The following is a 20,624-nucleotide window of genomic DNA, read 5'->3' as shown; positions in this document are numbered from 1 at the left end:
TGGGCCAAAATGTCATTTTTTGGGTTTGTAATGTTTCTTAAAGAAGCCCTTGTCTGTCTACTCCAAAACTTCCTCCGGGAGGCGCTCTGCCAGCTCTGCACTTGGCATCCTTTAGACCGAAGTCAGAGCTTTTCATTTCTTTTAGGTAGACCTGCCTCATCTTTGCAATATTTTTGAAAAGTGGAGTGTCTGGACATTGGTGGAAAATGGATTTCTAACTCTATTCAGCTTCTAGTGAGCACATGAAGTAAGCTGGTGGTATTTATAAACGATGAAGCCTAGTTGTTTTTTTCTTCATTTTTAATAAATGCTTTTTTTTTGCATGTTCTTATTTAGTTTCATTCCTGACCACTATGGACAGCTAGGGTTCTCTTCTCCATACATTCTCTCTGTTGAATGTATAGTTAGAAGGGTATGTAAATGACTAACATTCAAGGGTGATTTTTTTATACCATTATTGTCTTTATGCCATTATTCCTTATTGCCTTTTTTGGAAATACAACAGTACATAACCCTACACTAACACAAATGTGTATTTTTGAAAATGGCAGCCCCGTGTATTCATCCATTGTCGGTGGAAACAATGCTGACTCCTTGTGCAGAAAGTGCAGTTTGCAGTTTTGATGAGGTAGTAGAGGAGGCCCAGGACAAAGGGGTTAGTGGTGGATGAGCCTTTCATCTTCCCACTGGCTGACTCTGAGCCTCTCCGCCTGCTGGGACTCACCCCGAGATGAAAACTCACACTTTCGACTTCTGCTGGTGGTGGAGGGATTAAAGAGAATAATTATAACCCTGGGAGGTGTCAGGCGAGCTGTCTTTGTCCCTCTCCTTGCATCTGGAGTCACGTTAACGAGGACATAGTTTTAAGCGTGCCGACTTACTTTTTTGTGCGGCCCGCCCGTCACAGCTGACACGAGAGGCCTTCTGTGCTTCCCGTTTAAGTCTGAAAATTAACATGCTGAAGAATTGTAGTGAAATGCGTGACAATAGGCCTTCTCAGCCTCAGGATCCACATATCCCATTGTCTGTCGCATTTTAATTTGGGTGTGTGGTAAGACGGACTGTTTCATGTGACACACCACTCTCTTCCTGTATGGCTTTTCCCCACTCCTTGACCTGGTGTGTGGCTCCTTCACTTTCCCACTTTCTGCAAATTGTACCGGGCGGGCGCCGCGAGTCTGCGCAGGCTGGGAAGATGTGAGGCTTCAGCAGAGGGCTCCTTGTCCGCTTAGCTTCCTGTCCAGGGGCTCATTCCTCCAAGCAAACATCCGTGTAAAACAAAACGGCACCGAGCTTCAGTCACGGGATGCCCCTCAGTCGCAGCACGTTGATCCTCGTGCAGCCCAGCTAGAGTGAAGAGCGAGAGGCGAGCGCGCAGACTTGGGGGTGTAATGCGACAAAAAAAAGTTCCAAGACCTTTTGTCTTATTCGCTCAAACTAAAAACCTCAGGTTCTGTAAGACTCGCCACCTGTAAATTCACCTTAACATAACGCCTCCCATAGGTCCAAAAATAGGATTTTTGAGTTCTGAAATGTGTATGTTAGACACAAACAGCCAGTAGTGGGAGTGGGTATAATAAGCTCTCCACCTGCATCCACAAAGGCTCTGTTTTACACCCGAGGCTCGCGTGCGGTGTCCTCAGCGTATCGGCTGTCTCGGTTCTCTCTCTCTTCCTCCAGTGGTTTTTTATTATGTACTGTAAACTTTTTTGTTTTGTGTAGTTTTGTATATGTTCTTTGAGTGTTTTTATTCAAATTCTAGGATTTTAAGTAACATTTTATTTCACAATACCATAAATGGTGATTCTGGAGCCAGCACATTGTTGCGCTGGTTAGCATTGCTGCCTCGCAGTTTGGGGGCCCTGGGTTCAATTCTCCCGAAAACACACTGGTAGTTAAAATGGCCCGTGGGTGAATTGGTCCTGGTGTGAGTGTGTGTGTTTGTGTCTCTCTGTAGCCAGGGTGTATCCTGCCTTGTGCCCATTGCTTGCTGGGATAGGCTCTGGCTCTGGCTCCCCCACGACCTTGTATTGGATACAATGGTTAGAAAATGGACGGATTGTTGAATTTTAATTCCCTTTATGTGTTTACACAGACTCTGAGAAAGGGTTGCATAAAAAAGACTTGCAGAAAGGAACCTTGACATATATTAGGGAACGGGTCTATATGTGACCATGGTTAAATAAGACGAAGATCTTGGCTTCGGGACGTTCAGAATAGTTCCATGTTGTTGGTGCACTATTACAGGATCTGCATAACAGACTGCATTGAATAAATACCCTTTTCATATTTTAAGGGAATAAAAATAAACGTGTGAGATGTGACACCTCAGGCGGTCATATATTAACCTTTCATTGTTTTGAAGGAAAGTTATAATAAACCAGTGACTTGGTTCCTTCTGAAGCATGGTAAATGTTTCCTCCTTTTATTGTTGCAGAATTTGAAAGACAGCTGGTTGATGAAATAAAATGTGCTGCTCGACGTGTACATTCAGCAGTCTACTCCGGCGAATGTTTTCTTTAGTAGGATCACAAGCAGGCATTTGCTTATGAAGGAAATGTATGTTATAAAACCGTTGGAGTCCACTTAGGTTTTCAGGTGGTACTGTACCCTTTTGATGTGGTCTCTGCAGTTGTCTTCAGCAGTTTCTTTTCAGTTAGTGTCATATCCTGTTTTGTACACTCTTGGGTTCTGCCTCTTAACTTGACAGGCAGCAATGTGGAGTGACTTATTGCTAATTACATTAGTCATTAAGACACCCCAATCTTTTTTCAGCCTTTTGCCTTTTTCCTCATTTGTGTATTTTCATTTGGGATCGCTTTATTCTCTAGGTCTGCACAGGTATGTTTTTTTCTGTGTGTGAAAAGTATGACTTATCCAAATGGACATACAGATTATTTGGAGTCTTTTTGGTAAAAGCTGTGAATCCCAAGTTGAGGCAAACACAATTAACCTGATTTGGTCATGGGGCTTCTGTGGAACATCTGCACAACACATTGTCATAGGCTTGATTGACACAGGCAGCAGTGGTCAGGACTCTGGGCTCCTAACTGGGAGGTTGTGGGTGCAAATCCCAGATGAGACACTGCTATAGCACACTTAAGCAAGGGGCTTTACCTGGAAACCATTCAGTAAAATGCCTACAAATGTAAGTTCCTTTGGATAAAAGTGTCGGCCAGAAACATTCATTGAAGAAACTTTTGATTGCGTTTTGCCCAAGTTTATTAACTGTGTGCTGCTTTCGGAGACCGATCCATCGCATTTTTGGAAATCTGAATATTCTGTTGCATTTTGTGGATCATTACAGCATAACTTTTAATTATTTCAGGAAGTATTTCATATGCAGGTGACCTCCAATATCCTCTAAATCCAACCATTACATTTGTTTTCATGGCAGTGAAACTGTTTTCTAAAAAAATCAAGAAATTAGTGCTGACAGCAATAATAAATATGCACACAGCACAATGTGTGAATTTAATTAATTTTTACCCCCAAAATTTAAACTTGAGACCTCAAACTTGTTTTATATCATAAACAAGGCAACGTCCTGAATTCTGACCATTTAGAGACTTAGGGGAGGTTTGTTTGCCCCAGTTTTTTTTGGCAAACGACAATCAAGTGATGATCACACAGACCCTTGACATGTGGTCTTTAGTACATACCTGAAGGCTAGTGTAGAAAGTTATGCAGAATTTATTTTGTTCAGTTGGTCTCCGATTTTTATCCAAGGTAGCAGACATATTGGAGAACATTCGGCATCCTACGTGTTCTACAACTTGAGCAAATGCTTTTGTTTTTTTTCTGTTTTTGTTTTGGATATTTCTTTGTAATACTGCGTAAGGCATATAAAAAATCTGAAGGTTCAGACTTGATGCCCAAGGGGTTTCCTTGAATTTGAGAACCCAACCAGTCCTTAACCAGGCTTGTATTGCGTATACGTTCCAAGATAATTAAAATTATTATAACGGAACCGCAGTTAGTAAATCTCGGTAACAAAATTGATTAATTCCAAATTAAGTATAAAATTGTGAACTTATTGTGAGAGTACTGTATGGTCCCCGTTTTGTTGCAAGCCACTGGTCTTGCCGCAGATGAGTATGAGAATTTGCATGAATTGTGATGTAAAAGCGGCTCTTCCTGCTCACTAGTCACTCTAAACAAATGAGAAACATGGTCTGTTAAAGTTAATTACGAGTCTGTTTTAGGTGAATGACAGGCTGCTCATTTTTTAAAAAGTATCTAAAAAACACCTTGGTTGTTGGTTTCATGAAAATATTGACTTCTAATATTGTAGAAATATGGTCTAAAGCACGTTTACAATATAATAGGGGCGGCTTTTGTGTCATCGAAATATTTGTTGCCTCCTTCTGAATTACAGACAGTGATGGCAATATTGTGCTACTCATACGCTGAAACTCTTTTATGATGTGAATTAGAGGTTGTGCACGTTACTGTGTATGTGGTAGTTTCATTGTGATTAGAAATGCACTCATGGTTTCTGATTTATTATCCCCCGAAATGTGAAAATAGTGTTGCGGTTCCCCTTTAAGGGTACATCCATTCCAAGCAGAAAGTTTGCTTAAATTGGGACTGCAGTTCCCCCTTTTCTGACCGGTTATTGAATCTTGGTTAACAAAATAAATTGATGGTATCTCAGAATTTTAGTTTGGAATAAAGTACAGCATTGTGAACTTGGTAAAAGTACTGGATAGTCGCCATGTTGTCTTAAACTGTATTTGGCTCACACCGTAATTCAGGATGATTTCCATTCAGAACAATTCCATTGCAGAATATGCATGGCACTGATGCTGTGATGTGTTTAATTAGGAGTGAAAAAATATATAAAGTAAAACTAGTATACTAGTATAACATTTCACATGGTGAGAGTTTTTTTGGGTATCCTGTTATCTCCCAGCCAGCCGCCATATCACCCTGCAACTCACAACTGGCAACCCACTGAAGCTAAGGAGGTGTGAGCCTGGTCAGTACCTGGATGGGAGACCTCCTGGGAAAAACTAAGGTTGCTGGTGGAAGAGGTGTTAGTGGGGCCAGCAGGGGGCGCTCACCCTGCGGGCCGCGTGGGTCCTAATGCCCCATTATAGCGACGGGGACGCTATACTGTAAACTGGCGCCATCCTTCGAATGAGACGTAAATGACCACAGAGTCCTGGCTCTCTGTGGTCATTAAAAATCCCAGGGCGTTTCTCGAAAAGAGTAGGGGTGTAACCCTGGCGTCCTGGCCAAATTTCCCATCGGCCTTTACCAATCATGGCCTCCTAATAGTCCCCCTCTATGGATTGGCTACATTACTCTGCTCTCCTCCCCACTGATAGCTGATGTGTGGTGAGCGTTCTGGCGCACTATGGCTGCCGTCGCATCATCCAGGTGGATGCTGCACATTGGTGGTGGTGGAGGGGAGTCCCCATTACCTGTAAAGCGCTTTGAGTGGAGTGTCCAGAAAAGCGGTATATAAGTGTAAGCAATTATTATTATTATTGTTATTGTTGTTGTTATTATTATCTCAAACTGCTGGTCTTTCCATGGGCGAGATCAAAGAGTTTGTGGGAATTGTGACTTACACCTGCCCTTCCTGCTCACTAGTCTCTGTAATGACTAATGAAATGTGATGTACAAGCCAACAGGTACAGGTTGTGCAACAGACATTTCGCTGCAGAAATGTTCCAATGTGATCTGCATGCAGAGTTAACAGGTAATAATAATAATTGCTTACACTTATATAGCGCTTTTCTGGGCACTCCACTCAAAGCGCTTTACAGGTAATGGGGACTCCCCTCCACCACCACCAATGTGCAGCATCCACCTGGATGATGCGACGGCAGCCATAGTGCGCCAGAACGCTCACCACACATCAGCTATCAGTGGGGAGGAGAGCAGAGTAATGTAGCCAATTCATAGAGGGGGATTATTAGGAGGCCATGATTGGTAAGGGCCAATGGGAAATTTGGCCAGGACACCGAGGTAGACTTTGTCGGCAAAAGTCAAGAGCAATATTTCTATTGGATTAAACGAAACAAGAAGCCTGCTTGTTTACAATGTCACAGGGCCAGTTCATCCCACCGGACGTTTTGTTGCCTCGTTCTGAATCTCGGAATATGGCGCTGCGCATACCTGGAAGTTTAGTCTATTTTGTAAATTGGAGGCTTTGCACATTTACGGTGTACATTTTACTTTCATAGTGGTTTGAAATGCACTCATCGTTGCTGATTCTAAGGTAAATCCCAAAATATAAAAATAGCATTGCAGTTCCCCTTTAAGTGCCTTTGTGGGGGCTGATGGTCAGAGGGCAGCAGTCCGATTTCTTTGCACTTGAATGTGACGGCCGCTAAAGACAGCCCTTCTCACCAGCTCCTGCTGCCCGTGTTTGCTTTGGTTGTTGAAACTGGCACCCTGGAATACAGCAGAGGGGGGGGCTCTTGCTCTCACCCTACTGATTAAGCAAATTGCTTCATTGTGAAAGTGCTGAAGGCAGTGACATGCAGTCTGGAGGCGGTGGGCGACTGTTGCGGAAAGGGTGTTACTTTGTGAATGCGGGCACTCACATGCCACACGGCGTAGGAGAGACGCCGGGAAGTGACGCACATGTTTTTGTTTCACTCTCTTGTCTGGCAAGGGTCGAACTCCGGGAAGCGCAGAGCTATCTTGCAAGTTATGCCCTTCGAGGGCTTTCGCGCATTTTCCTGCGCACGTTTCCTAATTTAAGTTACAGGGGGTTCCCCCTTTGAACTTTGTCATCACTTTGAGGTTTTTTTGTTTTCACCCGCACTCTGAAAGGTTTCCTGCACATTTTGGAGTCTTTTAAAAAAAAACCAAACAAACCTCAAAGCACTGTATTGAAAAAATCTTACTCGTGGAATTGTTTTTCAGCGGTTTTCATTGATGCTGAATTTGAAAGTAGCGCGTGAATAACTTCTCAGAGTCTTGAAAGTGGGATTTGTATTTCGATAAAAAGCACATGGAGGTTTAAAGCGAAAGGCCTTGTTCTTTTGTTGGCTGCAGAAATTACCAATAGACAATGCTCGGGGGACTCTAAACAGAAAAGGTAGTAACAACTTTGAGAAGGGCATTCCTTGTCTGTGAATTAATCCTGGGCAGCTTTTGTTCATCTGCTGTTAGTATAATCACTATTGAAGGCAGGGTTTTTAACAGGGCTCTTTAGTGCGGTGTCGTGGGTGGTACCACAGACGAAGACCGTGGTATCCCAGTATTCCCGGTGTTCTGCCGGCAGCACGTTGCGTCACAGCCGAAGCTCGCATTTGCAGACTTCGGCACGTCGGTTGCCTTACGTGGCGAGGTGGCCTCTTTCATGGACTGAGAGGGCAGGCAGAGGCCACTCTCCCCCGTGCTCAGGCCTGTACACTGGGTGTCACGGAAATGAATGCACATGCACGCTGTAGTGCTAATTCTCCTCACATGACTCCTCCCCGACCGGAGCTCCCTTCCCCTTCGGATTTTTAACCCAGCCGCGGCCCTCGTGTCCGAGGTCTGGCTCTCCCGAAACCTATAGTCTACAGCGGGCCATGAGAAAAGGGCGAAGTGCCTGCCCTGGGCCCTCACCTGCAGTCTGCGGTCAGAGCCGAGCATGGTGGTTTGTGCACAAGTCTCTGGACAGGTGCACCCAGAACTGGCCGTGGCATGGTCTTATTTAGGAGAAAAGGCAGAGGCCCTGGTTCATTTCAGAATAAGTGAGTGCCACGAGCTTGGTGAGAATTTTTCTTGTGGTATTTGGCACCGTAATCCAGGGTGATTTCCCTTCAGAACAATTCCTTTGTAGAATATGCTTGGTGCTGATGCTGTGAAATTTAGTTAGGAGTGGGGAAAAAATATAAAGTAAAACCGGTAATACATTTCACATGATGAGAGTTTTTTTTGTGTCGAGGATATCTCATGACATGTGCCCCAGTGGAGGACTTGCATTCTCTTTCTTACCCTTACCCCTTCTCCTTGCTTCCAATTACCATTGACTTTGGGCTCCTATTTTCTGTCTTGTCAAATTCCAATTTTTTAACCAGACATTCTCGAGACTTGCTTCCTGGTGCAAAACATTTACACACACCAGTGGTTTTCCTGAAGACCATCAAGGTTGAGGCCTAGGATTTGTGTGATTCATGAGCACCTAAATTAAGATTTCTTGTGAGCTGACCACAAGGGTTAAGCCTGCGATTCTGGATTCCCTTCAGGTAGTTGTCTGGGGCTTGACGCCTCTGCTTCTCGTGCTGAGTCTTCCCAACACATCAGCTATTACTGGTAACGAAACCTGCAGCGTCCACTCGCTGATGTATACTAGTTCTGCGAGTTCATTGATCAGCCTGCAGGGACAAACGTCCTCTGTAGTGCAGAGACTGGGTGCAGTGCACATGGTTACCGCCCAGCATGACCTTGTGAGCCACCAGCTGTGGCTGTTGAGGATGCAGAATGGTTGCTCTCCGCCGCCTGTTCGCGAGAGCCTGTGGCTACAGGCTGCTTCCTCTTGCAGCTTGGCCCTGCTGAGCAGTTTCCCTGAGAGGCACAGGCACTGAGTGTTTGTGGACAGAAGTGGCCATAAAAAGCAGGTGCACACATTGGGTTTTTGGTGTGCTTTGTCATACTGATCCTCCATGGGGCAGTAAAACAAAAAGGGGTTTTACTGAATGCCTTGTTGTCTTGGCAGAAGTGTTTCCAGCCAGTCTGAAAGTAATAACCTGCTCGGTTTAAGACCGGCTGCTGTTCTCACTCAAACTCCAAATTAAGTTGGAAAAGGCCCGGCTTTTTTTTTTCCCCGTGAAAGAAGTTACCTCTAGGGAAGTAACTGGGAATATCCCCTCTGTTGTGGGAGCTGCTCCATTGCCGTTCCCATTGTAGTAAGTCCAGCACGCGTTAACTATGAGAAGGGTTCTATATAATTACTGTGGCTCCCTGCTGCTCTGTCTGCCAGATGCATCTTCATGCTGTGATAAGCCTTTTGTGCGGGTACGTGGGGAATTTGAGCAGGAGGTTCGCTGCTCAGTAAAGAGACAGTCAGCAGCGCATGGACAGCAATAGCCTGACTCAGGGTGTTTCCTGTGAGCGCACCACAGTCACCACCAGCTGATCATTGCGCAGCTTGTGGCGCAGGGCAGTTTGCAGTATCCTGATGGACTGACGTGTCACACTGATTTCATGGCTGTCTGATGGGTCTGGCGGAGGGATGCTTTTTCACAATGCTGGCTCTCCCGTGGCCGCAGTTCCAGAAAGATTACCAGAGATTAGAAATTGAAGAAGAATATGGAATATTTCCAGGTTATGGCTTAATTGGTGTTTTTGTTTTTCCCCAAGAAGGAAATTTACCAGCGGACATGCAGTGAAATGCAGCATTAAGTGTGTTTTCGTTCTTGCTTTGCACAGCTTTTCTTCAAGGAACCTTTTTTGGGGGGGGGGGAGGGAGGAGGACTGGAGGAATATTTAGCAAGTCTTTCTTGGCTTGCTGCCACATAGCATCGATGCGTCTTTGCATTCTTAGTCAACCTGTAGTGAAGTCCTGAATACAGTATTACTAGATAGGGTTTTTATTCCACAGCACAGGCTGGCTTTGTGAATCTCCACTTCTTTTAGAGCAGGGTTTTGAAGGACCTATCAGGTGATGAAACATGGTTATTGTTGCTCTTGAATTGACACGTTTGTGGTTTACATCCAAGGTGGACAAGCAGAGCAAGTTTCTGATATTCAACAATGGGTCCTGGACAGACAATCAGTGTGGCAGAGCCCCTTTCTTACTCTATTCTGTATTGTAGTTAAAAATATCTAACCTCTTTAGGCTGAAACTCTGATTGACGATTAAGCAAGCTGCTATATCCGATTTTTCTTTTAGAAATTTACAATCACTATTTTTTTGGTTATACCCATCTGCTTTTAAAATAGCTAGTCTTGTGTTTTTTCACATCTCACCTTGAAGCTCCAAACCCTCAACCACACGTTGCTCCTTTGAGCCAGTGGTCTTTTAACGTGTCGCAGGAAGCACCGCCCCATAGCTGATGATAATTGCTGATTGGAGGAGAGGAGTGTCCCTCACCGACAGCACCACATTCTTACAAGTACCCATGAGTCTGCAGGAGTTGCTGGGCAACTGGGAGCTTGAGCCACTCTGCTGGTCACAGTTGCCTAGAGACATGACCCAGGTTCGGACCCACGAATGAGGCTCGTGTAGCTCAACTGGTGATTGGACAAGCACCTTCATTATATCTCAGCCACTGAAGGGCGCCCCATGCATTTTTATGTGCAATCTTGTACAGAGTTCGTAGAACCTGTTGATAGTTACATACATTACATATTTCACAGCAGGCATTCCTCAAGCTCCTCCGCCGTACTTTCATGTTCAAAATCTAGACGTGTACAATCCCACATTGTCTCCTCAGTGAAAAACTGCAATTTTTTACTGCCATGTAAAACAAAATGGCACTTATTGCCAGCTTTATGCAGGAGCAGATTTGAAAAGATACTGGCTTATGTGCTTGTAACATCACAGTTAGTATTGTGCCCCAGTTTCAACTCTTCTCTTGTCCTGTAATTGTACCATATTTGATCATGTACAAATGAAAACCCTCCTCTTCACAAAAGGGGCGATTCACAGCCCTTCCTGTCCTGGCAGTGGAACGTTTCTGTTTCCGGCCCGATGGAGGGACGACTGCAGAACTGTTCCTTGGGGAGACGTGGATTCTACTTTTTAATCATTTTCTTAGTTTTATTTTTACCTGTGTGGTAATTGGGAGCAATGCGAGTGAAATTGCTTTCTAGTTTTAAGTGACCTTCAACTCATTGCATTCACTAAGCGCGTTTAGCAAAAAGATCTGCATCTGAAAATCTTAAATCGAACCCTTTATGGTACTTTTTGTAGCGTATGTTTTTAATTATTGGTCAGCCATTAAATACATTAAACGAAACAAAACAAAGCCTACAAAAAATGTTTGCGCTTTAATAAGGTTACTGAATTTTACATCTGCCCTGTTCATGTTAACCCAGCGTTCTTTTGTTACAGGACGTGCATAAAATAGATGGAAGGGGAAAATATCCTTTTTTTTCCAGAACTGTGCTAATTGCAGCCTGTTTTTCCATTTCAGAACCGTGAGCTTCAGATCATGAGGAAACTGGACCATTGCAATATTGTCCGATTGCGCTACTTCTTTTACTCCAGCGGGGAGAAGGTAAGTCAATCTAGACAAAGAAGCACAACCTTCTAATTTAGTGTCATTAGCAAGGCTGGAAACCTGTTGACATCATAAGCCAGGTAACGAGTCTGAAGTCTCCAGAAACGTGTGGCTTTTAAACTGCCAAGGACATTGAGCTGCCCTTACTTTAGGACTGCCACATGAGTTACTGCCCTCTTTTTAGAACCAAGACAACATTCTGTAATTAGTCCTGAGGCTATAATAATAGCTAAAGGTGGGAAGACTGCTCACTTAGTGGCGTCTTCATGAAAGCTGACTGTTTGTGCATGAAGAGGTCCTACTGAGCTTCCGGTTGGGAAGGGTTCATGCTGCAGCAAATATTTCTGTACCCACCTGAGTTCAGCCTGTCTTTATACTCAAGAATTGTGGGCGAGTTTCGTTATCAATGAGTTAAACCAGGTAGTGTTGACGCGTTTACTTTGAATTGGCATGTTGCAGGTTTTCTGTTTTATCAAAATAAATTCCCCGGACATCAGCTGTCATGCTGAAAACCACAATGCAGTGCAGCCAGACTGGAGCCAGCAGACGGACACGCGACGCTTAGTTTTTGGTTTTCAGTGCTTTTGGTGACACAATGCCATGCACTCCCTTTGAGGTCTTCTGGCCTGTGAAGCACAGCATCTGCTTTTGTGCTCCTTCTTTGCCCCGTGACTTATTTTTTTAGAAATTTAGAATCGGCTATGTTTTTCAGTGCCAAACCCACCCATTTTGCAATTGCCGATCGTGACTTCACATCTCGGCTGAAGGTGTTGACCCCCCCTACCCACTCGGGGAGAACGAGGAATTTGTTCCTCCACCACTTGAGCTCGCTCCTCCTTTGACACTTTACAAGCTCTGACAGGAGGCGGACAGCATCTCTCTCTGAGCCTGCTGCTCCCAGGAAGATTTAAGTCTCCCCTGTTTTGCTTGGAGCTGACCAGCCCTGGTTGACTAATGCCAGGGCAGCTCTTGGCAGCACAGAGCCCACTATGCGTCGCTGCTTGGGGAATCCCAGTTGCAGTAAGTGATGTGACCCCCACACTAGTACTTAGAGCCCTGCCTGCCCCCAGTTGACCAGTTCTGGACCAAGATGCCATTCTTGAAGTGCAGGGTTTGCTTGATGTCATTGGTCCTTGAAAATATATTGTGGTCTCAATGGGCTGTTTTAAGTGCAAATAAGTAGCATGGTTTCGTGTATAAAAAAGAATTTTAAATATTTGATATGTTGTGGAAAAACGTGGAAATTCAGGACAACGTGGCATGTATCACCAGTGTTGGCCTCCTGTGTTTTTTTATTCTTTTTTTAACTGGGAATCGGAAGAAGCGAAGATGAGCTCATGCATTACGCCTGTTTGGACCATAATTATTTTGCGTAGGTGCTGCTTCACCCGTCGTGGGAAATGTTCTGTACCTACCTTGTTATTGTTTTATGTAGCTGTTAGACAAGCTGACATGTGAAAAACGTTTCTTCAGAAATGTCGAAAAACTTTTACAAATATAAACCACTTTTCAGTTTAGCCTTATAACTGGCACTTTATTTCCTTAAATTTCCTTAAATTGTTCTTTATCTGAGCAGTTAAGGAGGAAATATAATTATGGCCTAACATTCGCATTTAAATAAAATACTCACTGCTTTTTCAGTGATTTAACTTTGTACAAGGTGGGTTTTTTATGCGAAAGGATGCTAATAACGTTTGAACATTTGTTAGTATTGATATTGTGTCCTGTGTATGTCTAGAAGCTTAATCACATCTACCAGTGTGCAGTCGGGTTCCTCAGCGCATGTGGACACCAGTCAGGTGTTCTTGGTCATTTGCTGCTTTTCAAAGCTCTGTAGTGCACAGGTTAGCCCGCGGTGCTCTGATTCAGCGTTAGCAATCCAGTCTTACATCATGAGGCATGGTGCTCCAGCAGCTAGAGTTTTGTGCAGAAAATTGATGGGTCTCTGCAGGCTTGTCACTCTGAAAGGTACTTGCTCAGTTGCCACAGAGATACCGTTCTGCTAGTGAGTTTACAACAACAGCTGCACGCTTTAATCATAAACTCACCTAGAAATATCGTCCACCTTATAGGGTTCTGCAGGATATAATTTCTCATACGTGTTTTTTTTTTAAATGGAAAGTTCTGAGCTAACGAGCTTCATCATAACAAAACAGATGTCTGCAGTGATCAGATTAATAAAATAGCGTTACCCGCTACCTCTACCTAGACCACCAGACTTCTTTCTAGCTCTGCTAGGCTTTCCTTCCCGTTGAAGATATCGTATTCAGTTAAGGTCTTTGATTCTCTTCGACCTTGGGTTGTTTTCAAGGGCATTAGACCTGCAGACACCTCATCATGGGAATGAAACCAGCAGGGCCTCTGTGGTGGGCGGCGTGTCTTTTTTCAGTGCCACTTGTGGTGAGCAATGTGCTTGCATGCAGTTTGGTTGAGGCAGTACAAGACATGCAGAGCCACATTGCTGAGATGTTGATGGTGTATTTAAATATTTCTTTTCTTTATGGAACAAGAAGATAGCCTTTGTTTTATAGTTGTACTGTCTTAAATATTTGATTTCTCAATTAAGCCATTGCATTTGGTTTCCTTTTGATCCTCAGTCACAAGCGCTAGTATATTTTGAAAACTTTATTTTAGTGACTAAAATGTCAGACTTCTGACATTTGCATTGTGACATTTTTCATTGCAGTACATCAAGTTTGGAGTGAATTTTAATTGGCAAAAGAAGCACTTGCTGAAATGCTTGTTTCGATTAAAGCTGTACATCCTAACAGATTTGTTTTTAGCTGAACCTTTTAAGAAGTATCGGTGGATCAGTAGGTGGCGTGCTCTCTCCGAATCAGAATTCCCAACCAATACCCCAGTATGATGGCAGGAGAGACTGAAGTCATATATAGTCTGGCCTCTCTATAGAATTCTCCCAAAAGCCACCTGGTGAAGCAGTTTCTCATTCCCCCCCCCTCCGATCTCTGTAATGTAACTGTTGGGGTGGAACCAGTGTGTGCTGCGCTTCAGTAGTGGATGAAGTGAGTCTTATCATAACCGTAAATCACTTTGGAGTCCTTTGGAATGATCTATGAATTCATCAAGTAAAATATCACAAAGGGCCTCCAGAATGGCTCAACCATTGTAGGATCTCAGCTGACTGCAGGTTGAACTCTGATCTCGGCTTCAGGTGCGTGTCATGTCCCTGGCGGACTGTAAATAAAGAGAGGCAGTTGGCTGGATACCGTGGAGAGTAGGGTGACATATTTTGGCCAGGGTTTTCTTGCCTTTCGGAGATGCAGTGAAAGGGACAGGCCTGTCCTGCAGTCTGTGCTAATCCTGCACTATGGAACTATAATGCGTTAAAAGAAAGCTGCCTCAAAGGTGGGTGGGAGGTCTGCCCATTCTTCCTCATTCTCCCCTATGTGTGATCATGTGGATTGGAGTTGTGATCATGTGATGTTTCCACGAGAGCATCTAGTGGATACCACATCGCATTATTTTCACAGTAGATGAAGCAGAATGTGGGCAGATGGTCCTACTCAGTCAACCATTCAGCCAAGCAGGATATAGTGGCAGCGACTTTTATCTGTGCCTGTGTTTTGACACTATTGAGTGATGTAGGTCTGGGCCCTGCTTTTCCGGGAAAAACAAGTCCCTTCTGTCTTTTCTTATCTTCAAAAATGAGCGTACCTTTTATCTAAAGCTTATTTTGTCATACTGAACTGTTTTGTAGTACAGATGCACCTTATTTGCTGATTCTTTATCCGTTGACTTGCAGGGATGTTATTGCTATACATACATCAAAATTAGGCGTCTCTTGCCTGAATACTTCACCGCAACAATCATGTTATAAATCAGCAGATGACATGTTATAAGCACAGACCAAGTGTGTTGAAAGCATCTCCAAAGGTGGCTCACATGCTACACAAGCACATAAAATCCCAGCATGCTTAGGGCCATGTATGACGCTTACCAGGCATGATTGTCTATAATGACAGCTAGCATGACTGCAAGATAAGACATCAGTTGGAATGCGTCAGATAGGAGCTTCAATGATCAACACAGCTCAGCTTGCTGTTTCATAGCCAGTGGTGTCTTAGGTGATGTCAGGATGGACCTCCAAGCAAAAAACATCCTCCGCAAAGGCCAACAGTGGGCGGAGGTGTATTCTCAAGTATAATGAGGTCTGTGCATTGATTCAAAGTGCAAGGCAAAACAGGCAAGCAATCGCAGATCAGTTCACTGTATGTTTCAACCTTGGGTGCCCAGATTTCATCAGAAGCATCTTCAGAGAATTGCCCAGAGTAGGTTGCAGTGAACAAACCAGTAGACACTGGCACTTGCCATCTAAGAGTGTAAAGTACACTGGGAAAGGACTGACCAGTGGGAAAGTGTGATACGGTCAGATGAATCATCCTGCAAAGTGTTCATTACTAACAGATAAGTACACATGTGACACCAATCTAAAGAAGTCTATAGCCCTGAGTGCTTGATCTCAACATGAAGTGTTCATGTGCTTCTGTAATGATATAGGGCACTTTTTCCTGACCTGGTTTGGACGCTTTTATTCCCTTAGAAGGCAAGGTCAGTAGTACTACTACTTAATAGCAGTGAGTGGTTATTTTTGCTCCATGTTGCAGCAGTTCTATCCCATCAGAAGGGATAGAACTCCAGAAGGGAATTGTTTTCCAGGTTGACAATTCTCCCTGCATCCACTGAGCATGTGTGATCACCCAGTGGTGAGATGAACATGACACTGATGTTATTCAAATGTCACAGCCTTCTCGGTCACCTGATCTGAACCAAGTTGAGCATTTATGGGATATTCTGCAGCAATACCCAAGACCACATTTTCCACCCTTATCAATCAGGAGTGAGTTGATTGATCATCTTGTGGAATAATTGTGCCACATCCCTCCTGCAGAATTCCAGATTCTGGTACACTAGACTGTACCACAGCGCATACAGGCTATGCTGGCTACACTGTGGCTCAATGCCCTATTAAATAACTTTACATTGGTGTTTCCAGCTGGTTGCATTTTGCCATACTCTGTTCATAAATATGTAATGTACAGTGCATAAGCAGAACTGGCAACAGTAATATTTTAATATTGCATTAAATATTTTGTATTAATGAGCAGCCAAAGTTTTCATTAATTGGTTTGCTGTATGGTGCATTTTTGAAGATCACATCCCCATCATGCTGTCAAGTACTGGACTCACTTTAGAATTCTTTAATCTTTTGGTATGTATTGCAAACCTTTTTGGACCTGACCATATTATTTTTTGCATGTGGTTTTCAGGATGGTTGTGTTTAAATGTTCTCTGTAGATCACTGGGATATTTGTGCAGAGATGAGTCCTGTCACACCTGTCTTTTTCCTCCTGGGCCGTCCCAGTTGAAAACGCAGGCAGGCTCCCATTGTCAGCTCTGTTCACGGTAGAGGCCATGGCTGTCGTTCCAGTCATCCCCAGCTCTTCAGGATGCGCATACTGAAGCGATTTCAAAACTCCATTCCACACATGTTTCTGTCGACTCCTTGCCAACGTTTTCAGAACCCGTTCTTCACAAGCCCAGACTGTGAAACCTGCAGGGAAATGGCTAGCTCCATGTTGGGCAGAGCTCTGCTGGTTGTTCAGTGACCTTTCGCTTCTGTCCTACACACAGGACAAAGACAGAGGAACAGAAGGCTGTGTCCAAGCCCCTGGTTTAGCAGAGCAAGGCAGATGTGAATGGGACCCACCCAGAAATAGATTGAAGGCCTTCAGAAGGCTGAGTTAAAGTGTGGCTGCATGTTATTGGTGCTGTTTTAACTCTTGTGGAGTACTGCCCTTGACAGTCAAGGCAAGATACTTCCACTGACACCCCCTTCCTTGGATGGCCTGTAAGTATACATTTCTGGATTGCTTGTTTACGGTAAAACAGGGCAGCTGGTTTTAAGGGTAACTGAAATGCGGTGTTGTCTGTTTAAAAGTGGTGCAGTGAAGTTAGCTCTCGACTCCTGGTGTGAACAGCCATGAGGTCATGTCTGCGTTCCCTTTCTGAGCAGTGAGGTCTGCATGTTGACTTCTAATTACTCCCCATTCCATGTGCAGTGTCTGGTTTACCTGAAAGACTAACTCAGAGCTTTTCATTCTTTGTCAAGGTCCACTTAATCTTTTTGGCATTAGCTGGGAACATCAGTATTAGCTGTCAGATGCAGATTCAATTTGAATTTTTCTCATCGTTATTTTAAATACCTGAAATTAGAACCTCTCGGTATCAGACTTGTAGGAATGGATTTCTAAGCAAACTAATATCTTCAGGGGAATCTTCAGGTTGAAGAATTATCTGTAGCCTGAACGTGTAGATCTCGCAGTCCAAATCAAGCAGCCAAGAACTGTTGACATTTTTTCTCACTTCTGAAAGTTTCCCTTAACTGTTCAGTCTTTCTGCAAAGCCAGCCAGGTCTTCAGAAATGAAACAGGGCGGTCTGTTCAGTCACCAAAGGTCTTCTTAACATTTTTAACGAAGATTTCTAAGAAATCTACTTGGCTGGGTTATTTCATTCTTTAATCTTACAGTAGAAATATAGAAAGTATATATGTGAAGGGAGAGGCATTGTTAAAATGTTTATGATCTCAGCCCCCATGCACTGCATCTGCAGAAGCATGATTGCTTGGCTTATTCCTTGACTAAATTGTTGCGAGATGTCTTCTCTGAAATCATGTTAATCTCGCCATCTTGATGTTGGATTTTAGTTCTTGATGTTGTCAAGAGCGAGTTAAATGTCTCTATGGTGACCTATCTAGGGTGGAGAACTGAACCAAATGGGGAAATATTCTTGTTTTACATTTGATGGTTGACAACGAGTTGCACATTGTGGCCATTGCGATCTTAGCAGTGCTGTGCCCTTTCTCTGCTGATGCAGCCAGGGTGTGCCAAAGGTATTTGGCACCCCTACATCGGAGTGCCCCCCGAGTCACATGTACCAGTAGTGTGACTTGTAGCCGTTTCAGTTTATATGCATATCTCCTGGAACAGAAGCAACCGCGAGAGGCAGAGGGTGCCGTCAGAAATTCCGAGACTAGATTTTCCGACTCCAGTGGGAACCGGAAAGACAAGCGCCCTGCAAAGCATGTGGAAAGCTCTAGGTTTTAATGAGGTTGCCGGGAACTTGGTTTAGAAGAAAAAAGAACTGGAGAAAGCGATAAACCTCAGATCCTATTTTCTGACAAGGTAAGCCTTCCAGGAGGGGGTTCTCGTCAAAGCAAATGATTACGTTTTTTTGTAGCCCTGAGTTTTGGTCCCAGAAAAGGCCTCTCCGTCTAGGCCTCAAGATCCCTAAAAAGTGCTGCTTTTCTCAGATTTGAGAGCTAGCAGCTTGTCTGTTACTGATGTCCATACACCAGGAAGGTTTAATTAATATTGGCCTGCCTCAGGCTCAAGGACCCGGAAGGTTAACGGTATTGATTTGATTGCTTTGGGTTTTTCTTTTTCTAATACCAGTCCCTGAACGTGTCATTTAGTTTTCATTGTTTCATTTTCAGATTCTGTGAGTCATGTGATAAAATTCCTGTCTTTACCGTAGACTTAACCCTCCTAGTTCCCAGTGCTTCGTTATTCAATTCTGGGGTTTCCAAGGCAACCGCAGTGATCCTGTCATGTAGCATTGATTTCAGCAGGGTGGCTTCAGAGTGCCGCTACAAGCATGGCTCAAGCTGCAAAGCCTATGTGGTGCCTACACCAGAATTGAAGTGCTGAAGTCGCACGTTACATGTTTTTTTTATATATGGTTTAAGCATCGATACATGCCGCAGTGTGTTAGACTGCCGGGTGTTGATCCGAGCCAAGCCAGTCTAACTGCAGTAAAAACATTTTCACCGCAGACCTAATTCCTCAACATAATTTGGCACCAGCAGATCCTGATTTCTGGAGCAGCTGGGTGTGTGCCAGAAATGTATCGTTCCTCAATGAGCTGGAGGTGGCTGTGTGATTGTGTTTGAAATAGAATATTGTTTCCAGCGGTGTTGTAGAGGTTGGTGCATAAATATCACATATATACACTTTTTCTCCCTATGGTCATGCTTGTCTTCAGGTGTTTCCCATTGTCCACAGACATGGTGGCTGGTCTCTTAATGGTGCCCTGTGCGTGTGCTTGTGGGTGTAGTCCCCTCTTGTCCTCTGTGCTTATGGGAGAGTCCTGGTGAGCCCCTACCATTGCCAGGAATTCTTAGCTTTCTGATATAGGGAGGGTGAAAGGAAGGGTTTCAGTGAATTTCTCTTTGCACATATTTACAATTCATTGAAGATGCTAATCTGTAAGCAGATGTAATGCTGGAGGCTAATAAGATGACAGATGAATCCCACCACTGGGATTTGTAGTCTTCGATTCGTAACTTCGGGGAATACAGTATTTTCTTGATTCTCCTGGACTTGTCACAATCACTTATTTTCATAATTGGGGGATTAAGGTGGAAGTGTTTGCGTATACCTTTTCCCTCCGCTTACCAGGTTGAGAATATGTTGCCGCCCAGAAACTGCTTGCAGCCACGTCTAGACCCAGCGCTGGCATGTGCTTCATTAGAATACATTGTTATGTTGTAATGGAAAGTTTTAAAAACAAGCACAGAGCTGCATACTTTGACTGCATAACTTACCTCAGCTGAAAGTCCCCCTTGTCCTTTCCATTGGTGTTGCTAAGCTACACCGGCACCTTTTTCGTGTGCAGGAAATGGAGAAACAGGGCCCTCGATGGAATGTTTTCTATTGCCTGTGGATGAAAATATTTGGATTGCAGGGCCTCTGACACCTGGGCCAGTTTAACACGCTGTATGGTGACTTTGACAGGCACTGAAGAGATCTTCCCCCCCACCCACCGACCACAAAAAGAAAGCTAGCACGCAGATTTACAGACCAGGAGTGAGTGGCACTTCTCTGCTCTCTTCTCCCGGAAAAATGAGTCTTTCTACTTTTATAGAGACCCGTGTACACCTCCCAATGAAACCTGCTGGGTATCAAAAGAAACATTATCGCAACAGACTCACAAGGTTATCACCAGGCGAATCACAATTGAGCAAGGGCACTGACATTTTATTGAACAGGCAGGACGTGCCAACAGGGAGTCTGCTTTGAAAGTCGCAGGCTTGATGCTCGTGTGCCCGCGGTTCCAAGTATTAGTTCCTTTCTGTGCTCTTCCTTCTCAATTTTTGTTTTTCCGCCAGGCTTGATTTTAACAAGTGAAATCACCTCATAACCTGTGCCCAATCAGCTTTTTTGTTAATGAGGCAATTGAGTGCTTATGCAACAAAGTCACTAGAGTGTACCAAGGTCAGTCATGAATGATCAGTTCAACAAAGTGGAACCGAAACTATTTAACACACAGTCCTTATACTTTGTCTAAAACATACATGCATGAACAACGTTAATTGTATTGTGAATGTTCAGGTTATTAAATACCTTTGCCTTCTTGTCCGAATCTCT

General features: G+C 43.9%; 1 protein-coding gene across 4 annotated transcripts in view; it reads left to right on the top strand.

The window, feature by feature from the left end:
* The window catches only part of gsk3ba (glycogen synthase kinase 3 beta, genome duplicate a), a 102,322-nt gene that overhangs the window by 38,336 nt on the left and 43,362 nt on the right, over positions 1 to 20,624 (top strand). For all 4 annotated transcript variants that reach the window (XM_088600366.1, XM_088600376.1, XM_088600358.1 and 1 more), the window contains exon 3: positions 11,091 to 11,174. In XM_088600366.1, coding sequence (XP_088456492.1) covers positions 11,091 to 11,174 — 84 coding nt within the window. The remainder of the gene's footprint in view (positions 1 to 11,090; positions 11,175 to 20,624) is intronic.

This window comes from Lepisosteus platostomus, chromosome 2, assembly GCF_059453375.1.
Source record: "Lepisosteus platostomus isolate fLepPlt1 chromosome 2, fLepPlt1.hap1, whole genome shotgun sequence".
NCBI lineage: Eukaryota > Metazoa > Chordata > Actinopteri > Semionotiformes > Lepisosteidae > Lepisosteus > Lepisosteus platostomus.
Note: the sequence above shows the minus strand (reverse complement) of the source record. Positions and strands in the feature narration are given on the sequence as shown.